Here is a 27,951-nt window from a genome sequence, read left to right as displayed (position 1 = left end):
AAGGGCTATCTGCTTTCGCCTTCCTTTATTTAGCAGTGTAAGACTAGATAAGACTAGAGAGAAGGCAGCTAGTCATCATAACCCACCACCAACTCTTGCGCTACTTTTTTACCAACAAATAGTGAGATTGACTGTCACATTATAACGCTTCCGCGGCTGAAAGGGTAAGTATGTTTGGTGTGATGGGAATTCGAACCCGGCATCCTGAGATTACGAGTCGAGTGCCTTATTCACTTCACCATGCCGGGCCGTCCTCATATCTGTGGCGATAGGAATGTTGAGGAATTAATACTTCTATATTTAAAAATAAATACAATAATCCAATTGCTTGAAAGCTGTAAAAGATAACAAAGTTTACTAACAATACTCACTAGAGAGGTCTTTATGAAAGTAAGTAATAAAATACGGCGAACTAGATTAATCACCAAAAAACACGTGAAAGTAAAACCGAAAATAATTTTATAATTTGTTTTGACCAACAAAAGATATCTAAAGTAAAATTCAAAGAATAAGCCTCCTACAACTTATTTAGAAGTGGATAAAAAGTGACAAAATTACGTCACATTTATAACATAATGGTGTACCACACACACATATGTATTTAATAATTATACGTTAACTATAGATTACGGAAATACTTCGGTCATTTTCTTTTAAATAACTTCAAGAGAGAAGATTTGTTTTGCTTTTCAGTGGCCGTTACTAACAAAGCTGTATTAATACAAAAGATGCTTGTGTGACACATAAACAGGAACCGATAAATCTAAGAATCATTCGTTTGTGTGCTTGTGATTAGTTTTACATTTACGAAGGTTTATAGCATACCCGTGAAACTCAGGTCATGGTTACTATGGTTATGTAACACAAAACTGAGATTTAGTGAATTGTTTGTTATTATTATTATTATGCTTGTCAGTTGATAACCATAGTGATAACTTGTTTGCCTGTAGCGAAGCATAAAGCTACACAATGGGCTATCTATGTTGTGTCCACAAAACCCGGTTTTTAGCGTTACAATGAGGGGTACACTGCAGTGAGGTTATATAATGTAAGTTAAGGTATAATAATTTATGTCCACCAGTGGCTCAGCGATAAGTCTGGAAGCTTATAATACTACAAACCATGTTTTGACATCCTGGGAAAACACAGCATAGATAGCCCTTTGTTTAGCTTTGTGCTTAACGACAAAAGCAAAGAACAGAACAAATACTAATGCATATTAATTAGTACTGCAAGTTAACATACAGATTCGACGATTTAACTGGAAAATAACTTACTAACAATCTAAAACGTGAAACATTTTGAGAGTTTCAGACCAACAATTTGAGGACTTCCAGGTTATTATGGCCCAATGTCACAGAAAGTACATAGAGACAGCCTAAGTTGGCAGTACCTGGAAAACTTTGACATTCCAAAGCTATTCTAATATAATGCAGTTAATCGGGTATCTTTACGAGATAATGTAAGTGTTGGGCGCAGTACAGATGGCTCAGTGTGTAGCTTTATGCTAAACGAACAAACAAACAGTCATCCTGAAACGGAACCAAACCCTTAACTGTTATACGCAAAACATTGTTTTTTATTATATATTTAGGCCTTCCTTGTGTTTTACTATATGCTAATCTCGTTTCAACATGACCCTCTACTTTAATAATTGATAATTGTTAATTAATCATGCCAAATACAGTTTTGGTGTGGCAGTCTATCTTAAAAACTAATTTGCGAACAAAACTTATACGATCTTGAAAGCCTATAAAACAACTTTCAGTATATGACATTTTTTTTATTGTTACTTAGGTTTGAAGTTTCTGATAAACATCGCATAAACTGCAGATATTTTTAAAGTTTCCTCTTAGTTATGATTCTTTAACAAAAATGAAAACTTACCTGATACTTTATTATAATAAAAAAGTTAGACCTATATGATTTCTATTGTTTCGCAAATTTTTAGTGTTCAGTCTTTTTTTTTTTAATTTCACGCAAAGCTACTCAAGAGCAATTTGTGCTAGCCGTCCTAATATTAGTTGTGTAATACTAGAGGGAAGGCAGCTAGTCAATCACCACCAACTTCCAACTCTTAGGCTACTCTTCTACCACTGAATAGCAGGATTGACCGACTTTATAACGTCCCCACGGATGAAAAGGCAAACATGTTTCGTGTGATGAGGATTTGAACCCGTGACTCTCAAATTACGAGTTTGGCGCCCTAACCACCTGGCTATGCCGGACTTCTTCTGTTGCTTTTACAGTATTATACAATATATGTAAATAGTATTTCATGAAATGTTTCATCTCTTATCCTGCACCTCAACTGACGAGTCCTGGTACTGTACGAAAAGTCTCTTGGGTAACGACTTGCGGGGTATGAAAAATAGATTTGAAATATTATTTTTACAAACTTTGATTAGAATTCTGAAAAGGAAAAATTAAGAGGAATGTGGAAAGAAACATCAGTGGTTTACTTGATTTCTATCACAAACAGTTGTTAGTTCATCAGATTTCAATATTTAGATCTTAAAGGAAACAAGGATGAATAAATTGAAGATTGTTGACAAATATGATAATATACACACTGAAACAAACTGTCAAAACTACATAAGTCGATATTGAAGATATTTTAAATTAAATAGCATGGATAATTAGTGGAACTCAAGTCAAGGACAAAACTTAAGGACAATAATCATAAAGAAGTATGAGGCCAAATAGGAGTCCTATCTCTTAAATTTCACAGTTTAGTTCTTTCAAATTTAAAAAAAAACACTATCCAAACTGAACTGTCACATTTGAGTGACAGCTTTGCTAATTACAAATCAGGCTAACACCTCAGTATGACAGCTTTATATCCCCTAAAGACGGGCTTGTAGCCTCGCACTGACAAGTATGAGCTACTAGACCCAATAAACCAAATAAAAAGAGCGAAACAGCCTGGACTGGAACTACTTAAAGAGGATACACATCTAGGACCATGTTTAGACTTATCCGTTAATTGACTTAATGTTTCTCAAAGAAGCTATTACGGATTAGTATCTGTATCAAAAGTTAACCTAAATACAAACAGAAAAGATAGTTTTAAGGCTCTTATCTTATATTATCAATTAAAACTAACACGCACTTCTGTAACCACAAATAAAGAAAAAACTGGAAAATATATATTACTAGCTTATGTCCCGTTAAAGTGATGGGGAGTGTATTACCACCTCAAACCCTATAGTTTATCCTAACCTCACATTTCATAACTAACTGAAATAAATAAATTTTGGGAAATCAAGCTTGACTAACAAAGAGGCAGAAAAGTGCATTCGAAACAGACAAACGTCCGTAAGTTCCTTTGTGAGCCAATGAAAATTAAGATCATTCATGAAATTAATTCGCGGCAGAATAATTATTGGTAAAAATCACCTACAGCTTTTAATGTATAGAAAGGCGAGTGCGTTTTCGTAATATTATGTTTCAATAACGTTTTTATGTCAATTTGCTCAACAACAAAGTATAACCTAAAATTGTAGTTACTCCATGTTCTGAAAGTATAAAATGAAATATATGGACTAATCATTTTGACTCCATGCTACTCACTCGTGGGATCTATCTAGTTAATGCATAAGTGGCCCAATCCTTGTTGTATCAGCGCCACTAGCCTGTGAGCTCTGCTTAGTGAATAGCTTGGATTTTGTTTGGGTTGAAGCAACTTATAAACTTTCTGTTATTGCATCCAGGAAGATTAAGTTGTTACTTTGTTGCACACATGTAGAAAAATGGCATTATTTGTTTATCCACTCAAGTTTGAAGGGGAAATAAATTAATCCAGGGTTCTCTCTTTGGTTATTCCAGACTGGTAAAGTGAATAACAACGAAATAAATTAACTGTTCTCTTTGGTTATTTCAGACTGGTAAAGTCCAGGATTCTCTCTTTGGTTATTCCAGACTGGTAAAGTGAATAACAACGAAATAAATTAACCCAATGTTCTCTCTTTGGTTACTTCAGACTGGTAAAGTGAATAACAACGAAATAATTTAAGGTTATTCCAGACTGGTAATGAATAACAACGAAATAAATTAATTTCAGACTGGTAAAGTGAATAACAACGAAATAAATTAACCCAGTGTTCTCTCTTTGGTTATTTCAGACTGGTAAAGTGAATAACAACGAAATAATTTAACCCAGGGTTCTCTCTTTGGTTATTCCAGACTGGTAAAGTGAATAACAACGAAATAAATTAATCCAGTGTTCTCTCTTTGGTTATTCCAGACTGGTAAAGTGAATAACAACGAAATAAATTAACCCAGTGTTCTCTCTTTAGTTATTTCAGACTGGTAAAGTGAATAACAACGAAATAAATTAACCCAGGGTTCTCTCTTTGGTTATTCCAGACTGGTAAAGTGAATCACAACGAAAGCATAGGTTTAACTTTAGAGACAGCAGACCTAGAATTTTGCTAAAAGCACATTGCACACTTAAGTTCCTAGAAGTAGTACATCATAACCGCTCTTCTCTGTTAAGCCCAGCAAGTTCCTACAGATGGTTTGTGATCAAACTTATGGTAATCCAGGTCTTTTTTAGAACATTAACTGCTCTACAAGAGTTGTAGTAGATTGTTTGAGCCGTGTATTACCAATGGACCTAACAAAAATGATGAAACCATGGGACTTTCGAAAACGACAGTCAGACCTTAGCAAATCTGGTTTGGGAACACTGAAATGATAGCAGACCCTTAATTATATCTCTCTAGACTAATAGCACCAAGTTGTTAACTAAACATCATTGGTTAGCAATTGTAGCTGAACAGGCTCTGTTGAAGACTAAGCAAGTTTACCCTGCAGAGTTTGGCAGAGTGTTAATGTACATATTTTATTTCTGGTCACAAATTACCCCAGCTCAAAAAATTATGAAAAATAGAAGAACTCAGATAGGAACAATAGAAGATTAAAGGTCCTAGTAACTACCCCTAAAATACGCCCAACTGTTATTTAAATTATTTTATTTTACTTTACGAAAGTTTGTACATAGGTGTTTGCTTAGTGAACTTCGCGCAAAGTTGCTCTTGGGCTGTCTAGGCTAGACGTCTCTGATTTTGAAATGATAGACTAGAAGGAAGGCAGCTAGTCAAAAAGATTCACCTCACACACTTGGACTACCAACAATAATGGGATTAATTGTAATATTATAATTCACCCATGGCTGAAAGGGCGAGGGCGTTCGGCGAAGTTTCCTTTCCATGAATCGCAACTTAAGAATCAAACGCCCTTACCCGTAAGGCCATACCAGGCCTACGTTTACAGGTGAGATAATATCGTAAAATACACGGTTGTTGGCTTTGATTGGTGAAAGTTAACGTTAAAAACTAAAGTGACTAAGAAAACAGAATAAATAGTTTTGTACTAAGTAAACACGATGGAAAGGCATAGACAGCCTAGACTGGCACCATAAAAAGGCTACACACCTAAGTTCATAATTGCACGTGGTGGACAACAAACTTCCTGTTTCTGAACGTAACTTTTAAATTTGTGTGCGTGTGTGTTTAGTTATACGAAAGTCACATCGGGCTACCTGCTGTAACCCTGAGAAGAACGTCCATCTGTGAATTTAACGGAAGATAATATATATTGAAAAGACACGTCCATGTTTGGATATAGTTAACCCAGTATAATTGTGGTGACGATCACTTTCAATGCTTTGAGACTCCATATGACTCAAAATCACACTTCACTAAACAGATATATTCTCCAGAAAGTATTTATAGTAAAACACATATTTATTTGTTTTATCAACGGGGTTCGGAATCATTTCTACTACACCATAGAGTAATCTATACAGTACAATATACAATATAATCTATACAGTGCAATATCAAATAATTGATTCGGTAAAATGTCATGGCATTATTCACATTCCTAAATTAATTTAGGTTGCTACATGACTAAGTAAAAATGACACAAAATCACCTAAATATTATTTGTACTTTACCATTATAAAAGGCCTAATGGTGTTTCTTTGGTTTGCTGACTGACCCAAGTTGTGGTAATGAGCCTTGAACAGGCAAAACTACAGTTCACAGCAAAGGATAAGGCCAATCAAAGAATTAATATTCTATTTTTAATTTTACCTTTATTATATATATATATATTATAAGAATAATTTCTTTGTTTTGCTCATTTTCATCTTCTGTTTGGTTAAACAGACAGGTTACAAACGTTTGTAATATTTTGCTTTGCCCCATAACTGCTCATAAATATATATATCTTATGTAAACGCCCACAAGCGAGTAAATATGTATACATACACACAAAGAAACCAAAATATATCCAAAATAGAACACATACTATAAGAGAACGATATGACCAGCATTATTACAAATAATGCAAAATAACAATCACCTACATAGCTATACCGACTTCAGAAACCTATGAAAGATATAGCCCTAACTGCAGTAATAACCCATGCACATTATATGACATCTAACAGAACCATTGTCAGTGTAGTGGTTGTCAGACAATAAACTATGTAAACAGAACTTTCGTAAAATGTTGTTTCATATCAAGAAACATTTGAATGAAAATGGGAGGCGTCTTTCTCAACCATTGTCAGTGGCTATAGATATTATTATATGCAGCTACACATACCAGTTGTTCATTACATTGTTAGCAATTGTCACCCAACAGTTTTTACGTCTGCAATGTTTTTATTTTTTCTTCCACATTTAAATTTGACTGATACTTTACGTTTTCACTCAGTTATGCAATGAATTCTTCTGTGCAATCTTCATAAGGAGTCGAATGTTTATAGATCCGTGCGGTGCTCGCGCCTCTTGTCAACTCAAGCTTCTACAATACAACACCTATGTCACGTTCCTTTGTAGGTGTGCCCTATCAAAACGTGCTTTTAGTCCTACCCTGACCCTGTGGCGAACCACTTTAAACATAGAATAACACAAGAAACGCTCTCTTACCTTGCTTTTTCACTGCTTTAAAAACTTCATTGTAGTCGCTGAGTGTCTCTCTACGTCTTGGACATGCATAGCGTGCTGCTGGGCTGACTGGCAAAGCTCCAAGTCGGGCACGGGGCCTGAGAAGGAACAACACGGTATTAAGCGCTGCTCGCTCGTCACCAACTTGAGTACACGTATATAAACACTTAACGGATATATTTGCACACGCACGCACGCACGTACATAATAAGATTACACAGAGAAATAGCGCTACATCAAATAACATTAACTCAAACATTGTAGCTGCAGACAGTTGGTTAACCTGCTTACATCAAAACTATCTATCAGTTTATACTTGGAGACCAAACTACCGTGAGCATTCTTCGTCACTGCCTGAATCAGTCAACCTTCAGTGTAGACATCGAATTTAACGGACGATAACTTACAGTGGAAAAACACGCTCATGTTTGAATTTAATGGATGATAATTTACAGTAAGAATACAGACTCATATTTTAATTTAACGGATTAGACCGTATACGTAAAAAACACGTTCATGTTTGTATTTAACTGACCATAATTTACAGTGAGAAAACATGTTCATGTTTAAATTTAACGGAAGAAAACTTAAACTTACAGTGAGAAAACACATTCATGTTTGAATTTGACGGACGATAATTTACAATGAGAAAATAAAACTCCTCATTTCGGGAAGGTTGGAAATAAAAATAACATTACGTAGTACTTGTAATGTAGCAGCGATAAGAAACAGTAATAGCGTTACGTAACTAGTGTCACACCAAGGCGATTAAGAATCGTAAGGAACTCGGTCATTATTAAGCTGACTCAATTTCGACTACACAGCAATAAAAGAAACAATTCACTAGTACAAACCACATAAGTAAAGAAACTTACTGGTACAAACAGAAATATCACCACAATAGAAAGCAACTGACCGGTAAAAACAGAAATATCACCACAATAAAAAGTAACTGACCGGTACAAACAGAAATATCAGCACAATAGAAAGCAACTGACCGGTACAAACAGAAATATCAGCACAATAGAAAGCAACTGACCGGTACAAACAGAAATATCAGCACAATAGAAAGCGACTGACCGGTACAAACAGAAATATCAGCACAATAAAAAGAAACTGACCGGTACAAACAGAAATATCACCACAATAGAAAGCAACTGACCGGTACAAACAGAAATATCAGTACAATAAAAAGAAACTGACCGGTACAAACAGAAATATCACCACAATAGAAAGCAACTGACCGGTACAAACAGAAATATCAGTACAATAAAAAGAAACTGACCGGTACAAACAGAAATATCACCACAATAGAAAGCAACTGACCGGTACAAACAGAAATATCAGCACATTAAAAAGAAACTGACCGGTAAAAATTTGTTTGTTTGATTTAAGTTAAGCACAAAGCTGCACAACGGGCTCTCTGTGCTCTGTCCACTTGGGGTATCGAAACCTTTCTCTAGTGTTGTAAATTGGCAGACATATTGCTTTGACACTGGAGGGCAACAGCTATCTGTTTCTCTGGTCACCATGGGTATCGAAACTCGGTTTCTAGCGGTGGAAGTCCAAAGACATTCCGCTGTGAAACTGGGGAGGGGTGTTCAGTATGAACCCGAAACAGCACAATAAAAAGCAACTGCCCACTACAAACCAAAGCCACTACAATAAATGACACAAGCTCTAAAAAAAACTCCCTATAAAACACGGAACATATGTTATCCATATTTCATTCAATTTACTTTCTTCATATGTGATACGACATGTATTATGAATTTCGTTAATTTTTTAAGTTTTATATGACGTAAATCAGGCCTGTTGAAATGCTTTAATCAAATAACTTTGCATTAATTCCACTTGGTGCATTGACGACTTGTGTATATGCACTAGTTAAATGTAAAAAATTATATTTCTCACACATATTTTTTCTTTCTTTTCTGATATCTGCCTGTGTTAAGGTAAACTAAAGTATACAGTGTGGCCCAGAAGTAATTTTGTACTTTATCCTGTTTATATATCATGCTATTTAAAGATGTATGTTCTAGCATCTTAGCAATAGCTACGCCTACTTCGCTACAGGTAGGTAGGTGGGTAGGTGCCCGTTAGCACAAAACAGGATGGTTCATATCATACATGTCGAGAAAGAAACGCTGGTGGTTCACTGTTATACATCACTCAAAACTGTAAAACAGTAGAGAAACCAAAAAGTATTTAACTTAAATTTCTGTTGTCGTGATATTTTAAAGTAGCGAATGTATGAGAAATGTATGTACCTGACAAGGGTTAAAACCTTGGAAAACAGATCGTTCGAAACTTACCTTCTGAAGTCTGATAGAGGTAACAAATTAGTAAGGTTATGTGGTGAAACAGTACAGTTTGCACATATAGACAAACAAATAAAAATGTGTACACACTAATAATCCGCCCCCTAGTGGCTCAGCGGTATGTCTGCGGACTTACAACGCTAAAAACCGGGTTTCGGTACCCGTGGTAGGCAAAGCACAGATAGCTCCTTGTGTAGCTTTGTGCTTAATTCAAAACAACAACACTAATAATCCAAGACAAAACGCTTAATTATCTTTTTTGGGAAGAAGGCAAAATGTTTATATATTGAGGTGTGTCAAACAAACGTACACTGTATTTTACCCCTTGTAAGACGCTATATCGTAGAAGACGCACGCTAATTTTGGAAAGAAAATGTTAAGAAAAAAATATTTTGACTCATGAACCAACAACTTGATTCAGCCTTGACCCTTTCTCAACCCACTGAGTAAATATAGTCAAATACATGATATCCATCACAGTACATCAACAACTTGATTCAGCCTTGACCCTTTCTCAACCCGCTGAGTAAATACAGTCAAATACATGATATCCTTCACAGTACATCAACATTGTTAGTTAAATTGAATGTTTTATGCTATTGAAAACAGTTGTACTTGGTAAGTAATAAGATTATGATCTGTACGAGAGGCCGTTTTGAGTTGACCCAAGTTAACCTCTTGCCTTAACCGTCACTTTTATTTTGGAAGACGCATGGGGATTTTTAAAGAAAAAAGTGTGTCTTACAAGGCATAAAATACGTTAATACAGAGGGGCTGCTCTGTATACGTGTCTCCGTATATTAAACCATGTAATACAAGGAGGAGTCATACTGAATACTTATTCCCGTGTATCAAGCTGACATATAGCACTCGAGGCCACAGTGTATATGGATCCCCCTACGTATTGAACTGAAGTTAAAAGCATACGCACTTTTAAAGCAATTACCTGGAATATCACGCCAGTCAACCCTTACATTCAACTGGATATTGTAAATTCTAAGTTATAACAAGAACTCAAGAACTCCTGAAGCTATTGTGACTTAAATATCTTTGTTGTTTGTTTACTGTAGATACAAAACAAAACTATACGCATATCGAAGCTGTGGATCATAGCTGTTAACGTTCGCACAGAAGGCTTTATTGTTTGTAAGCCAACTCTCCCAGTATCCTAAGATGAAAGATACGAGTGAATATAAATGATTGATTTCCTTAGACAATTAGAGAGATGTCTAGAAGGGTCAGAAGAGTTTTACACCATCAAGGCGACACATAGAACTGATATTGTATTGAAGTAACAGTGCTTGTGGTTGTTCTTTTTATCAGACATGACTTTATAAAGAACATTACCACACAAAATATAAAACACGAGCTTGTGTTGGTTAAGGTGTAACACGTGGACTGCACAACCGAACACCTATTACGTTGAATTTTGTGTTTTTGTTTTTTTATATATTTGTTTATATCAACAGTTAGAGAAAATATTATTATCGATTCCGAAAATAAACAAATCATGGACTGTTTTACAGGGTGGAGGTAACTGGAAGAGAGACAAAGTAACTATAATAAAAATATATAATATGAAAATAAACAAGGAACCGCAGACTATATAGTTCTAGTACATATCAACTTTTGTAAAGATAGCAAGGGGTTTAAACCTAAATAACCCAACTTATTTGAATTTCTGGTGGTTTTCTCAGATCACGTGTTTTGTTGTGTGTGTGTCTTTTTTTAAAGAAGACTCAGTAAAACTTCTTGTGGTTTTATCAGAATTATGTGCGATATCTTGCTGATCGGGAGTTTTTGTAGTTATATAGGAATTATGTAGGGTTTGTTGTGGTTTTAATAGGATTATGTGCGATATATTACATTTCAATCGGAATACAAGTAGGATTTCTTGTAATTTTAACAGGTTTATGTGAGATAAAGTGTAGTTTCATCGGGATTACTCGAAATTTATTGTGGTTTTAGCAGGTTTATGTGGGATATGATGTAGTTTCATCAGCATTGCGCGAAATTTCCTATGGTTTTAGCGAGATTATTTGGGCTTTCTTGGGGTTTTGTCCGGGTAGTATGGAGTTTCTTGTGATTGTATGGAATTGTTTTGTGTGAATAAATCTGAATCGCATGGACTTATTACGGCTGAGAACACCGTTAACTAGAACAAAATCGTATCCAGTAGAGCTGTCGGCACATTACAAGTATGCAATCACCGACTTAATTAATGGTTAACACCGTGATTCTAACTAAGATATTACTTAATGGTTAACACCGTGATTCTAACTAGGATATTAATTAATGGTTAACAAACGTGATTTTAACTAGGATATTAATTAATGGTTAACAAACGTGATTTTAACTAGGATATTAATTAATGGTTAACAACCGTGATTCTAACTAGGATATTAATTAATGGTTAACAACCGTGATTCTAACTAGAATATTAATTAATGGTTAACAACCGTGATTCTAACTAGAATATTAATTAATGGTTAACAACCGTGATTCTAACTAGGATATTAATTAATGGTTAAACTTACTGCATTAGAAGAGAAACAATAATGTCCAAAGTTTACTCTCATGCTCATCCCAGTTCGCCAAGTGATCTGAATGTAAGTTATTGATAATTTAATGAAAACCTGAAGACGTGGATTTACATTTTTATAGCTGAAGATTTTTTGTTTCAAGTTTCGTACTCGAAGGCTTCCAACTAAGTCAACATTAATCACTGACAACTCGTAGATGAAAGGACGAGCATGTAAGATGACGGGTTTCGATCCTGCGACCCACAAACTGTGAGTCGAGTACCTTAACCATCGGGCCATGCAAGGCCTACGGTCAATCGATTTAACTTCAGTATGCAATATTCTCACAACGAACACGAAGTCAGTATGGCACCAAGGACCAATCATTGTTCATAAAGCCCTGAAGTAACTTTGGCCCCTTCATAAAGGATTACTTTCTATGACACTTTTAGTGTCTAGAGTCACTGGAAAGCACGATTTGTCTCACACGACAATCCCATAATTCCTTATGCATGAGAGGTCAGGTGAGCGTGCCAGCCGCTACTTTCCACTTTTTTAAGGAATATGTTAACCACAGTAACATGGTGGAGCAGGTGTTATTATGTGTCAGGCTGAGCTTAAGACCAACAGTACCGACAAAGGAGGCCTATCATAGCCTGGTAGTTTGAGCTGTTGAGCCGCAATTTGCGGGTCACGGGTTCGAATTTCATTGACCTAACATTCACGCTCTTTATTGGTAAAAGAGTAGCCCAAGAGCTGGCGGTGAGTGGCATTGACTAGTTGCCTTTCCTCTAGACTATTACTGTTAAATTAGGGACGACTAGCGCAGAAAACTCACGTGCAGCTCGCGTAAATTTCAAAACAAACAATCAAAACATAGCAGAACGTGGCCCCTGTAATATGACATTAAGCAGTGGTATATCATTTCACATAATATTCATCTACGCTCTATATTATCTCCAAACGAATTAGTATCGTCATCTGGCTCCATAATAAAGCGCGAGTCATCTGTAAAACTTAATTAATCCACATGTCGTTGATGCACTAGAAGTGTTCCTACTAAGCACAATCGAAATAATGGTAAGTATCTGTGTCTCATTGGCTGTCTGTTATACCGGATGGCCTCAAGAAGTTTGATTCTATATGTTTGTATGTTGATATCATGTCCAGTTATGGCTGCGAATATCTGAGCAAGCATCTTGCGATTATTGTAAGTTAGAATCGACAAATAGCAGTAGCCATATTTGTTGTGGAAGATTGTTCTTTTTCTTCAGATGACCTAACTACTTTGCCATTAGCCTAGAATCAATTTAGCGGCGCAATTTTTCAGCGAATTCGCATAGAGTGCTGTGTCTAGGTTGCTTCCACAAGAATAAAAATTCAACTGTTTCCTTTGAGGAATATAATTAATTAACAGTTTAGAGTTTTGTTTATTTTAGCCTAAAGGTGCACACACACAATGGACAGTCCGCGACCTCTGCACTGCTGGTATCGAAACCCGATTTTAAAGTTATAGGCATTCATACTTTTATTTAAACCATCAGAGAGAATACTTTGAAATGCTTTTAATTCTATGATTTTATCTCAACATGCCAATAAAGAGAAATTTATGTGACACCGCTACACACACAACAGGTTGAATGGCTAATGACTTACATTTCATAACACTAGATTTATACAACGAAAAATTTGTTAACGACATTGTTTTGTATAAGTGGTGTTCACTTCACATACTAATGTTTTATTACAAACACCTACTAGTCTTTTTAAACTGCTAGAACATTTTGAAATTCGACAAAATATATAGACGTGTAATATTTTACTCGGTAAACTTTCTTATCTAACCACACAAAACTGAATATTTGTTCTTTTTAAGGCCTTTTAAGCCTAAAAACATATTCTGCAATGAAACTTTGAGTATTTATCTCACTTGAAAGTATAAAAATGTAACATTCTTTAAACATAAAATGAAGTCAATGTTAGCCTGAAAACCAGCTTTTTAAAAAAATCATTTGATACTATAGCTTTAAATGAAGATTATAGTTTACCAATTTTGCAGTAGAAAAATGTTCGTTTTTTTGTGTTAAATTTTGATAAAGATACACATAAGAATCACTCTTAGTAGGCTGTTTTTGCTTCTTTTTTTTAGCCCTGAGATCACTTATAACTGTTTGGACATCTTAGCTACTGATGGCGATTCATTGGCGATTCTCCGGTAGTTTCATCTGATAACGCCTATCTCCTCTTCAGGTAGCCGTCCCTTGTTGAACAGTAAAATACAGCGAGCTAACATCTCGCACCGCTAACGTTTGGGCTGCTTTTTTACCAAGCAAATAGTGGAAATGACCGTCACGAATGAAATGGTAAGATTGTTCAGGAACGAAGATTCGAACCAGCGACTCACGAGTCAAGTGCCTTAACCAAACCATATAATTGTTACTTTTCCTTTGTTCCGTTTTTATATTATTCTTGAAATGGATAGATACATGGCCCTTTTCTCTCTTGTTTAATGGCCCATTATAGCCAGGTGGTTAGGGTGCTCGACTCATAATTTGAGTATCACGGGTTTGGATCCCCGTCCCACCAAACATGCTCGTCCTTTCAGCCGTGGGGGCGTTATAAAGTTACAATCAATCCTACTATTCATTGGTAAAAGGGTGTCTAAAACGTTGGCAGAGGGTACTGATGACTAGCTGCCGTCTCTCTGGTCTTATACTACTAGATGAGGGACGGTTAGCGCTGATAGCCCTCGTGTAGCTTTGCGTGAAATTGAAAAACAAACAAACTCTCTTCTTTATATTTATTCAATAAACAAACAGATATATTTCTTTCCAGATGAATAATAACTGCACTAGTTGAGATTCGACACACTACCCTGGGTTAAGGCATCTTAAGCTATGATTTAAAGCTAAGGGCTATCGAATTCGTATTGTGAAAAGTTGCTTACAAAAATACCTTGCAAAGAGATTTTAAATATTTACACCTTCAGGGACATACATACTGGATAGAGCTAAATAGATCTGACCGTGAGGAAAACTGCCTCGTTTAAGTTCAGCTCAATGTGGTATTTATGAATAGGCTAGAGAGTCCTCAGCCCTAGCGGTCATGGATTAATGGAGTCCCATTTATAATTTTATTCTATGTAAAATTACATGGGTTGTAGAACCCACAAATATTATTAGACCCTGAGTCCATACAATCTTAAATCCGCCACTGGTACAACCCCGATGAACACATGTCAGTTTTGCCAAGTTATTTTATTTCACATTGATTTTTATAAATTAGCAGTCATTACTAGAAATAATACATCTTATTTATGTTTTGATATGATTTTGATGCTGAGACTGCTCCAATTCACACAACATTTACAACAGAGAAAATATGGTTTAAAAGAAAAATTTATATATAAAACAGAGGTATCGAAAATCTCCTTCCTAGAGAAAGGAGATCACTGCACAACAAAGTTTTTGCTTCTTGAACACTGTTGGGTGATCCTTATAGATTTTTGGCTGCTGATCACGAAAATCACATCCAAATTTGCCCATTACGTACCGTTTCATCGAAATCTTCAGTTTCACCAGGACATTGCTACAATGGAAAAACGATATCAGGGCAACTGGAATCCGTCAATGCTTGCTGACTACTGTTCGACATTGCAACGTGATGCACCGGACATTGAATTCAAACCAAAATCAGTTGCAAAACACTTTTAATTATGTTGAACTTAATAGTGTATTAGAAACATAAACGCAATTAAACAGTTAACTGTCTATTTCTTAGAGTTCCTACGAGATGAAGCAAAACCAAAACTATATTTGTGCATACCCACCAGGTACCTGTCACAATCAGCAAAAACGTTTCAGGAAGCAAAACTTTTCACAAAAATTGTTGTGCAGTGTAATCTGCCCATCACAGGTATCGAAAGCTGATTTCTAGCGTTGTAAGTCCGCACACATACCGCTGTGCTAAGGGGGGCAAACTAAGAGTACTTATTCACTCAGTGTGATGGTTGATATAATGTATATATAATGAGGAAATATACTAAATACGACGGAAATTTTGATATTTAAATTTTAAGTTCGATGTATTAATATTATATAGTTAAAAAATTAGGCAGTTTAAAACGTTGTAATATATGAACATTTTTACTCAAAATTAGACAGGTTGGTTGCGCAACAGGCATCTTGACGCAGTTCAGCTGCCGCACTTCAGCGTGTTTCTCATTGATGGGCAGTTACAGGCACTTGCCACAAAAACTACAAACTGCTCCGTGATTTCCCCAATAATTCCCAAACCTTCCGTGACCCCGCGAAAAACTTCAAACGAGCCCCAGGTTAAGAACCACCTGACTAGAGGGAAGGCAGCTAGTCATCACCACTCACCGCCAACTCTTGGGCTACTTTTTTACCAACGAATAGTGGGATTGACTGAAACGTTAAAACACCCCCACTGCTGAAGGGACAAGCAAGTTTGGTATGACGGGGATTAGAACCTGCGACCCTCAGATTACTAATCGAGTGCCGGGCCTTGGAACATGTTAATCGACTAGTCCTAACCCTAGTAAGTAGCATTTAGAAAAGCGTCAAAGAAATCGGAATCGATTTCGCAGAAAGGACGACTGACATTTTAACGGCATTTTATACATGAATTTTTTGTATAGCTAGAAAGAGTATCTAAAATAGTGACATTTGATAATACCAATATGCTCCCCAAGCTCTTATAACTGAAGTAATTCGATTGACCACAGTAATAACCAAACAATAAAAGAGGGGTTATTCATTATTCTAAATAATACATTAAAGCGATAATTTGTGAATTACAACTTATTTATATTCATGTGGAAGATATATAACAGTTTATTTTTATTGCGTTTATGCAATGTTATATTTATGAACCTGTCTTAATGTATATATAACAAAACAGCATAAACCTCCACACGTACTTACCACTAAACGAAAGATAATTAAGGTAGTGGAACCACATTACTTACTTTCCATGAGCGGTATGTGTTTACACTAATATTCTTATTTGAACTCAAAGTATATACATAACGCTAATATTAAATTCTACGAGGTTTTCTGATCAATATCTTCCTGTTCCCCATTGATTCAGTCGGTTGCAAGTTACAAAACTAAAATCATACGTTCGATTCCCCTGGTGGACAGAACGTAAATATTCTATGTGTTGCTTTGAGCTGAAACAAACAAAATAAACATTCACCTGATGGCAGTTAGAGCTGATACTTGTCTGTTTTGTTTTTACTTTATTGTTTTTCCTAAAACAATGAAATTACAATAATACAACTGTAATGGGTTCGTGTCATGTACATTCAACATTTGAGCGATGGCCTGAGTTGTTAATTTAGTCGTATCAATACTTTTCAATCAAATGTATGTCAAAAAATACATCAGAATACAAGATGCATACACAACATTCAAAACTACTCATTCTCTGTGTATTTATACCAGTCTGTATTTTACGTACATCTACTGCAGTATTCGACCAAATTGTTCCACCTACGCATGCAAGTCACGTGTTTAACACTTCCTTTCTTGTACTGTTTCTTTTTTGTCGTTTTCAAGCTTTCTGGAAGTTTCAAATCGTATCGTAAAGCTAGTTAACATCAAACGAAATACCATGATGTAAGAGACACAATGATGACATTTGTAGGTGATTTCTCCCGCCAGGATTTTTGAAATCGGGCATTGTGTTTAATATACAGAAACAAAAAACGTACAACAAATTATTTTATAGTGAACTTCATAATATGACTTTAATAGACACTACAAATAGCGCAATGTTAAATTAATTCATACAAAACTTCGTAGTACAATGTTAGTTTAACCGAAACAAAATATAGTACAATGTTAAACTACCTCATGTTAAAAGTTTATAATTTACTGTCATTTTAATCAGAACTACATAATGATAAATTAATCCACACATTTTAGTATTAATACAGCTATATCAAGATGATGCTAATTCACACATTTTAGTATTAATACAGCTATATCAAGTTGATGCTAATTCACACATTTTAGTATTAATACAGCTATATCAAGATGATGCTAATCCACACATTTTAGTATTAATACAGCTATATCAAGATGATGCTAATTCACACAGAATTAGCTTAACATTAAATCTAGTAAGTTTCATGATTTAATGTTACATAAACGCACACTAAAGCTTTTCTTGCTTCTTTATTGTTAAGCACAAAGATATACAACGGGTTGTATGAGCTGTGTTACGCCGGGTATCGAAACTTAGACTTTAGTGTTTTAAGCCTTCAGACTTACTGCTGAACTATTGGCTACATTAAAGTCACGAAATTGATCTTACTTTATTTATCAGTGTAATGCTACTTGTTTAATTCATGTCGAATTAAAATGTTTAAACTACACCACTTTACACCACTCTATATGAACATTTACGCTACATTTTCACAAATACAGTATATGGTTTAAAACTTATAAAACCATTCATCAGTTCTATGGATTCTTCAGTATTCCAAAATAACTCTGCTTAAAATAGTGCACAGCCATATTTATTAAAACTCTATATTTTAAAGATACTCTGGTTAATGTTTAACATCTTAAAACTCCAGAATCATACATGTTAACGTATAATAACTCAGTACTCCAGAACCACTCGTGTCAATGCTTAATAACTCAGTACTCCAGAACCACTCGTGTTAATATTTAATAACTCGGTACTCCAGAACCACTCGTGTTAATATTTAATAACTCGGTGCTCCAGAACCACTCGTGTTAATATTTAGTAATTCAGTGCTCCAGAGACACTCGTGTTAATATTTAATAGCCCAGTACTCCAGAACCACTCGTGTTAATATTTACTAACTCAGTACTCCAGAACCACTCGTGTTAATATTTAATAACTCGGTGCTCCAGAACCACTCGTGTTAATATTCAATAACTCAGTGCTCCAGAGCCACTCGTGTTAATATTTAATAACTCGGTGCTCCAGAACCACTCGTGTTAATATTTAATAACTCGGTGCTCCAGAACCACTCGTGTTAATATTTAATAACTCGGTGCTCCAGAACCACTCGTGTTAATATTTAGTAATTCAGTGCTCCAGAGACACTCGTGTTAATATTTAATAGCCCAGTACTCCAGAACCACTCGTGTTAATATTTACTAACTCAGTACTCCAGAACCACTCGTGTTAATATTTAATAACTCGGTGCTCCAGAACCACTCGTGTTAATATTCAATAACTCAGTGCTACAGAGCCACTCGTGTTAATATTTAATAGCCCAGTACTCCACAACCACTCATGTTAATATTTAATAACTCAGTACTCCAGTACTTCTTAAATCAACAATATAATGTCGGGGGAGTTATACAACCAAACATTATAATGTACTGGAACTGTGTTTCTTAAAGCAACAATATAATGTGGGGAGTTATAAAACCAAACATTATAATGTACTGGAACTGTGTTTCTTAAAGCAATAATATAACGTGAGTATATGGAGTTTTCAAGACTTTACGATGACAACACGTGATTGAATCCCCACTTAAAAAAGCGAAGTCCTCTTATCGTAAGGTAAAAAGAAATGTGTTCGTGTAGAAAATAAGTACCTAATTACCATGCAGCACGCTGTAGAAATTGAGTGAATCAGCTGTCTTACCTCACAGGACAATGGTTAGTTCATGTACCTATAGTCTCTTCATTAAACATTGTGTTTCGACCTTTCATAGAAAACTGCATGCTTCAGTGCATATTAAAACAATCTGAGATTTCCTTAGACAGCTTCAATCATACCACTGACTAGATAATTCCACCAGAAAATATCCCAATATCAGATATTCCACTGGTTTTACGTTGTCAAATATACACGCACGTGCAAGTTTACGTAATTTTCATAACAATAAGTTTAACACAATCTTTCAATTTCCGTGAGGTTATAGGAAAGTTCAGATATAACGTTCTATAACGTAATAATATACACAGAAATTTCTATACGTATTTTCCTTCTTCGGAATTATTAAAAATATACTGATTATTTGTATCTCTAAATATAAAAAAATTAGAGATATACAGGGTGTTCGGAAAGTCACTGTGCACTTATATATTTATTAACAGACAAAACTGTACAGTGACTTTCCGAACACCCTGTATATCTACATATATTCCTCTTTCTGCCTATTAAATCAATCAATCAGTCGTGGCGTAATTTTTCAACGTCAAATAGGATTCTTGTTTCTATTTCATTTACCACTTAATAGCATTTCGAAAAAACTATACATAGACAAACAACGTAAGTATGGGAATATTAGATTTTTAGTGAAAAGTAAACAGCACACAATTAGAGTTAGAGTTAGTAGCAACACTATTTTATAAAGCTCAAGACATTAGGATATTCTACGCTAAGTTTACCTATCTAGAATATTCGGTGGGTATAAACAAACCCCTACTTTGTAGATGTTTCTATTAGTATAATGTTTGGTTAACTAATAAGTACTTATGTACTACAATACAGTATAAATCGCATTTGTTCATACCACATTTGGTGAACAAGATACCATTCGATGTGAAAGAATGGCCAGATGCGTGTGTTTTTAACAGAACCGAAACCAAACCTACACATGCTATAATATGATGCATACAAGAAAAAACGTTTACCTATTTGTAAAGCCGTATAAACGTCGTGCCTTTCTTGTTTTCACGAACTGCTGTAATTGGTCATGCACTCGGAACTCAACAAAATCCGTTTCGGCTGAAGTCAGTTCATTCGAATTCATACACGGTGTAACTCAAGCGAATTTTAACGTTTTGCATAAGTTTTAGAATAACAGTTAAAGTGTGTGTTTTCCAGAGGAGCTACAACTGCAACTTTTACGTTTTTACCACCTTTACTGCTGATAAACCATCCGAGAAAACGTCTAACGTCTATTCTCTTTCAGCTATCGACACTGCATCTCAGTATGTGACTCTCATTGAAACCCTTTCAAATGTAGGAAGCCGACGCACTCAGTCTTTCTGCTTGAATACGTTAGAAATATCGTGTACGCTTGTTTATTGCCTTCTGAACTATCATCAGATCCAGGCGGGCGTAACTGAAAGTCGTATTATAAGTCCAGCTGACAGGTCATCACGTAGTATACAACTAATACGTTTCACATCTGGACTACCTCAACACAATCAGATCCAGGCGGACGTAACTGAAAGTCGTATTATAAGTCCAGCTGACAGGTCATTACGTAGTATACAACTATTATGCCTTATGTCTGGACTACCTCAACACCATGAGATCCAGGCGGGCGTGACTGAAAGTCGTATTATAAGCCCAACTAACGGGGGATCATGCAGTATACATCTGATACGCCTTACATATAAGCTACCTTACCACCGCCAGATCAAGGCGGACGTGACTGAAAGTCGTAGTATAAGTCCAACTGACAGGGGATCACTGCAGTATGCAACTAATGCCTCTCACATAACTTTCGTTACTGTTGCTAAAACCATAAAATAGACTCTCGTAGCCAGTACCATGTTCTGAGGACTCAGTAGAATGACAGCTCACTGTCGCGGCGAAGGTGATGCAGCTCCTCCAACGTCCGGGCACAGATGTGTCTGTTATTTGAATGAAAACTTGCATCTCATAGGTGCTAAGCGCACACTTCACGCCCGCTGTTTGGGCGGGTTGGACCATGAGCTGTGACGACAAAATCTTACCCATACACGCATTGGCTTACCACAGAACTTCACAATGACTGGCAGGATATCCTAAGATTTGTGTTGTAACTTCAACCGTAGTTTCTGACAGTATTTTTCTTACGATTAATTGAAGAAAAGGAGCCACATGACCATGACAATGCAGGTTATGTCGCTGGCCTTTCCCACAAACAATAGGAGGCATGTTAGTCCTAATTGTGATATAACAAACAACTGCTATTTCACGCCTACGGAAACTAAGCAATCGCTTATTTAAACTTCCTGTAAATCTTAATGTTGAGAGTTCATATAAGGTCAACATTTAAAAAAAATACACATTTTATTTTCAAATATCGCACAAGGAAGTATAAGATAAATCCTCAACACGAACACGTGCTAGAGGACACCCCCCCACACCACGTGCTAGAGGACACCCCCACACACATAATATTAAGAGTAAGAAATATTTAACACCCTTGAATAAAAATAAAACTCCAATTCTAATCTCACTGTACAAGATTTGTGTTATTTGTTTAGCCAGTAAATTCGTTTCCTATCCTAATAAATCTTTACCATTTGTTGCACTAACACGCACTAAGCTAATATAGTTAAAATTTCTTTCTTCCAACAAACACTACATTTTTTGGCACCTACAAGAGTTTTCTTCCTCTCCCTAACGGCCGAATAAAGAAACTCTTCGTGTAGAAATCTCACACGATATTCTTCCGTTCTACAAAGAATGTCGATGTCCACTTACACGAAACTTGTACTAACTGCACCACAGAAATGCCTCTCCCAGAATACCGTAATGGTTTTACACCTATGCTCCCACTTGATTGTAAGTCAGCAAAATTAACAGCGTACTTACACAATACAATAAGGCTATGCCTTCAGAAGTAAGTCGAAAACCATTTTTCAGGAAGAATGACATTCAAAATGTAACAACTTACCTCGAACTAACCTTTACTCGTAAATTACATTAATACATAAAACAAAGAATTATATGTACATTATTAATACATTACAAGCCTTTTTTGCGTAGCGTATAGATTTACTAAAATTATAGTAAAGAGTGAATTTCGCGCAAAGTTACGCAAGGACTATCTGCGCTAGCTATCTCAAATTTTGCATCTAGAGGGAAAGAAACTAATCATCACCAACCACTCTTGGGCTACTCTTTTACAAACGACTAGTGGGATTGACTGTCATATTATAACGCCCCCACGGCTGAAAGGGCGAGCATGTTTGATATGACGGGGATTCGAATCCGCGCCCCTCAGATTGTGGGTCAAGTGCCTTAACGACTAAGCCATGGCGGGCCCATTATGGTAAAGTTGGATCAGAGTTTCTATGTGATGATAAACACGTTAGTTTTAAAAATAATTCATTGTCTTCTCACTTTATAAATATCCCCGTTGCACCAAACATGCTCCTCCTTTCAGCCGTGAGAGCGTTATAAAGTGACGGTCAGTCCCATTATTCGTTGGTAAAAGGGTAGCCCAAGAGTTTATGGTGGGTGATGATGACTAGCTGCCTTCCCGCTAGTCTTACACTGCTAAATTAAGGACGGCTAGCGCAGATAAGCCTCGTGTAATTTTGGGGGAAATTCAAAACAAACAAAACTGAGATACTTAGAGTTTTCATTAGGTATAGTTTTAAATTATTGTTTCAACTACAGCTGATCGTTTGTTAATACTTTCATGCTTAAAACAATGCAAATAAACTAATGGAATAAAAATTTTGAGAAAATTAATGTACCCAATTAATTAACCTAATTATCTTAATTTCAGAAAATTATATATTTTAAAAATCAAGGGAAGCAGTGTTATTATGTTATAACATTTGTATTAAATTTGTTATTTTAGTTCAAAATGATCAACTTAAGTATTTTTCGGAATTATATTTACTTTAGTTTGTGTGTGTGTTTTTTCCTACAGCAAAGTCACATCGGGCTATCTGCTGAGTCTACCGAGGGGAATCGAATCCCTGATTTTAACGTTTTAAATCCGAAGACATACCTTTGTACTAGCGGGGGGACGTTTACTTTTATTGAGCCATACGTTGTCAACCTATAAGAAGTAGCCTGGCGTTGTCAGGTGATTACAGGCGATCGACTTGCAAGCTGAGGGTCACGGGTTCGAATCTTCGTTCCACCACTCATGCTCGTCCTTTCATCTATATGTTATGTAACGGTCAATCCAACTATCTGTTGGTAAAAGATTAGCCCAACAACGTTGCAGAACAATTTTTTTGAAAAGTTTTGCTTTCTGAAAAATTTTTGCTGATTGTGACAGGTACCTACCTGGTGGGTATGCACAAATATAGGTTTGGTTTTACTTCATCACGTATGAACTCTGAAAAATAGACAGTTAATTGTTTATCGGCAATAACGTATTTAATTGCGTTTATGTTTCTAATACACTATTAAGTTCAACATAATTAAAAGTGTTTTGCAACTGATTTTGGTTTGAATTCAATGTTCGGTGCATCACGTTGCAGTGTCCAACAGTAGTCAGCAAGCATTGACGGATTCCAGTTGCCCTGATATCGTTTTTCCATTGTAGCACTGTCCTGGTGAAACTGAAGATTTCGATGAAACGGTACGTGATGGGCAAATTTGGATGTGATTTTCGTGATTAGCAGCCAAAAATCTATAAGGAACACCTAACAATGTTCAAGAAGCAAAAACTTTGTTGTGCAGTGCAATTGGCGTTAGGTGTTGAGGACTAGCCGCCTTTTCTCTAGACTTTCAATGCTAAATTAGGGACGGCTAACGCAGATAGCTTTGCTTTTCAAAATAAACAAACAAACCATAATAAGTATCACATTCTAATAAAGATACATAAAATAATATTTTGATATTAATTACTGAGATATTCTATTTTTTCATAAGTTTACCGATTTTTAAAAAAAATATATTGTAGATCGTCTTTATATGTATATAGGAACAAATAACATCTGTAATTGGTCCAAAATATGTCTTAGTATTAATATTTTCACAATACAGACAGTTACAATTAGAATTTGCTTATTTTCTAGAAACAAGGTTCATATGTACATCTTTGACCATGACATTTTAAGAATTGATTTTTATATAATGAGTCCATTATGATAATATTTGTTTTATCAGTGGCCTGGCATGGCCAGGTGGTTAAGGCACTCGAATCGTAATCTGATGGTCGCGAGTTCGAATCCTCGTCACACCAAACATGTTCGCCCTTTGAGCAGTGGGGGCGTTATGATATGACGGTCAATCACACTATTCATTGGTAAAAGAGTAGCCTAAAATTTGGCGGTGGGTGGTGATGACTAGCTAGTCTTATACTGCTAAATTAGGAATGGCTAGCGCAGATAGCCTTCGTGTAGCTTTGTGCGAAATTACAAAAACTAACAACACTTTTATCAGTATTCATATAGATTTCATTTATATTTAGACAATACTTCAATTTTATGAAAACTAGTTTGTATAATTTTTCTTCCACATCTAGATTAACAAAGATGATGCTTACAATGTTAGAAACAAAGAAATTAAATAGGAGAAGGCTAAGAACACAACCTTGTGGAATTCCATATTTCAAGATAATTAGATTACTAATTATCTCCCCAATTTAACTTGCTGCAACCCTATTATTCAAATAAATTGTGAACCAGTTATGTAACTTTCCTCTAATACCAATCAAACATAATCTTTGTAGCAACAGTTTATGATTTAATGTATCAAAAGCTCTATTTAAACAAAGAAATAGTACAATTATCTTTCATTTTTACCTAATTGTAAATGTACACAGTTTGAAAAATTCCTAAGTTATGTGGCACTTTTATTCTTTATAATTTCGTATTAACAGTTGTTCATAATATTATTTTCTTCAATAAAGCTCAACATTTCGCTACAGACATACTTTTCCATTATTTTTTTCAACTACAGGTAAGACTTAAATTGGTTTATGATTATTGAAATCCTTTCATGATGACGAGAAAGTCACTTGTAATAAAAATGTATTCTCAAGATGACTGGTATGGGTATTAAAACTTTAATTAAAATAAAAATAAATTACAGAGCAAAGTTTCGACCTTCTTAGGTCATCTTCAAGTTTTTGTTAACCTGAGGATGACCTAAGAAGGTCGAAACGTTGTTCTGAACTTCATTTCATTAAAGTTTTAATACCCACACCAGCCGTCTTGAGAATACATTGAAAACCTTTTTTTAATTCTGAATTATCAATAGGCTTTATAATTGATATTTTAAGTCAACCATTCTTAGTAGATTAGGTAGAATAAACATATTATAACCGTTACTAACGTATTAATATATGTTTTTTATGAGTTTTAACTGCAAACCATTAACTTCTTGGCCTTTGTTAACATTCATTGCATCCACCTCTTTCTGTTTTTGGAATTTAAATAAATTGAATTAATGTGTAAGAAAATACTTTAAGGTAGTTATTTCTATTTCTAATATTATTATGTTTTCATTATTATGATAACCTTTTAGAATGTTTACCTTATTTATAAATTCTTTATTTTCAAAATATTACACGCTTTTAATCTGTAATACTTAAATTTATATCCCTAACATTTTGTTTTATTTTTTTATCAAGTCGTTCATCATGAAATAATGTATTCCCAAATTTCTTTTATATCACCCTGAGTATTAGTAAAATGTCCTTAACCTTTGCTATAAAAGATATTATATAATCTGTATTTACTTTATAAATTACTTCATTCATTTCATTTTTCTGACGATTATACTTACGCCTTAAATTATACTTTTCTCTTATCAGAATTTATCCAAGGTTTATATATATTGTATTTCTCCTTTTTATTTGAATCACAAACGTATTTTTTATTCCAATTTAATTTAACACTCGAACTGATTTCAATGCATAACCTCAGGATCTATAAAACATAAGTACTGTTCCAAATTGTAATTGTTTATATCATTTATAATACTATTTATTTTAATTTTATTACTTGCTTAGAGTCAAGTAGAAACTACACAACAGGCTGTCTGTGCTCTGCCCACCACGAGTACAGAAAAGCCGGTTTTTAACGTTGTAAGTCCGCAGACGTAACGCTGAGCCTCAGGGAAACAAATATTTTAACCACAAAAAATTTCCATATTACTGCTTTTTAAATTTACCAGAATCATCTTACGATCTGATATTATTTTTCCATTAATCATTACATTTACACCTGTTGGTTTTCTGTAAACATGATTTAACAAACCTTCTACATCTCTATTCTGATCTTGTGTTAGTATTCATATATTTCTGAAATCCATTAAATATAACAAATTCTTATAGTCATGTATCAAAGATCTATTTTCGTTATTCCTTTATTTAATATTAATATTTATATTTGTTTGTTTTTTTATTTTTGCGCACAGCTACACGAGGGCTATCTGCGAGCAAACCCTACTTTAGCAGTGTAAGACTAGAGGGAAGGCAGTTGGTCATCACCACCCACCGCCAACTCTTGGGCTACTCTTTTACCAACGAATAGTGGGATTGACCGTCACATTATAACGCCCCCATGTCTGAAAGAGCGAGCATGTTTGGTGCGACGGAGATTCGAACCCGCGACCCTCAGATTACGAGTCGAACGCCTTAACCCACCTGGAATATGTATGTCATCATCATATTCTACATGTCTAAAAGTTTTTAATTCATTTAGTAATTTTTTCAAAATTTATAATTTTATGATAACAATTATACTTTAGAGTTCTAGAAATTGAAAATACTAGAATTTTATGATCATTTATCTCAATAGTAAATGATAATATTTTGGAATCTCCCAAATTTACTTTAACTACTTATATCAGAAATAAATGTTGTTATTTTTTGTGAAAAATTCAATTTTCTCCTTCTCCTTCTTTATTACTCCTACATTTATAATTCATAACCTTCGAAATTATAATATTAAATTTCGTGTTATTTCTGTGATTATTAAAAAGTCTCTAACAACTGTTTGTTTTGTTTTGTTGAATTTCGAGCAAAGCTACTAGAGGGTTATCTGCGCTAGCCGACCCTAATTTAGCAGTGTAAGACTGAACGGAAGACAACTAGTCATCACCACCCACTGCCAACTCTTAGACTCTTTTACCAACGAATAGTGGGATTGGCCGTCACATTATAACGCCCCCACGGCTGAAAAGGGCGAGCATGTTTGGTGCGATGGGGACTCGAATCCACGACCCTCAGAATACGAGTCGAACGCCTTAACCCACCTGGCCATACGGGGCACTCTCTAACAACTGTACAAAAACAAACCCCCTGGTGTTCATAATAGTAGTACTAGGCTTTTCTTGACAGTAGCATTTTCATAATAATAGCGGTAGTAAGATTATTTTTCTAGTTTGTTTGTAGTTAAGGGCAAAGTTACACAATGGGCTTTCTGTATCTAGCAGACACACCGCTGTGCCACTGAGAGATACGTTTATAGTAACTTTATATCAATAGTGAT

General features: G+C 35.2%; 1 protein-coding gene across 2 annotated transcripts in view; it reads right to left on the bottom strand.

The window, feature by feature from the left end:
- Positions 1-21,443, bottom strand: part of LOC143253721 (uncharacterized) — a 67,448-nt gene extending 46,005 nt beyond the window's left edge. For both annotated transcript variants that reach the window (XM_076508024.1, XM_076508023.1), the window contains exons 1-2: positions 20,458-21,443; positions 6,945-7,060 (exon numbers count right to left, since the gene is read on the bottom strand). In XM_076508024.1, the coding sequence (XP_076364139.1) occupies positions 6,945-7,060; positions 20,458-20,576 (235 nt within the window). In that variant the 5' untranslated portion in view covers positions 20,577-21,443. The remainder of the gene's footprint in view (positions 1-6,944; positions 7,061-20,457) is intronic.
- Positions 21,444-27,951: the final 6,508 nt, after the last annotated feature.

This window comes from Tachypleus tridentatus, chromosome 6 (genome assembly GCF_004210375.1).
Source record: "Tachypleus tridentatus isolate NWPU-2018 chromosome 6, ASM421037v1, whole genome shotgun sequence".
NCBI lineage: Eukaryota > Metazoa > Arthropoda > Merostomata > Xiphosura > Limulidae > Tachypleus > Tachypleus tridentatus.
Note: the sequence above shows the minus strand (reverse complement) of the source record. Positions and strands in the feature narration are given on the sequence as shown.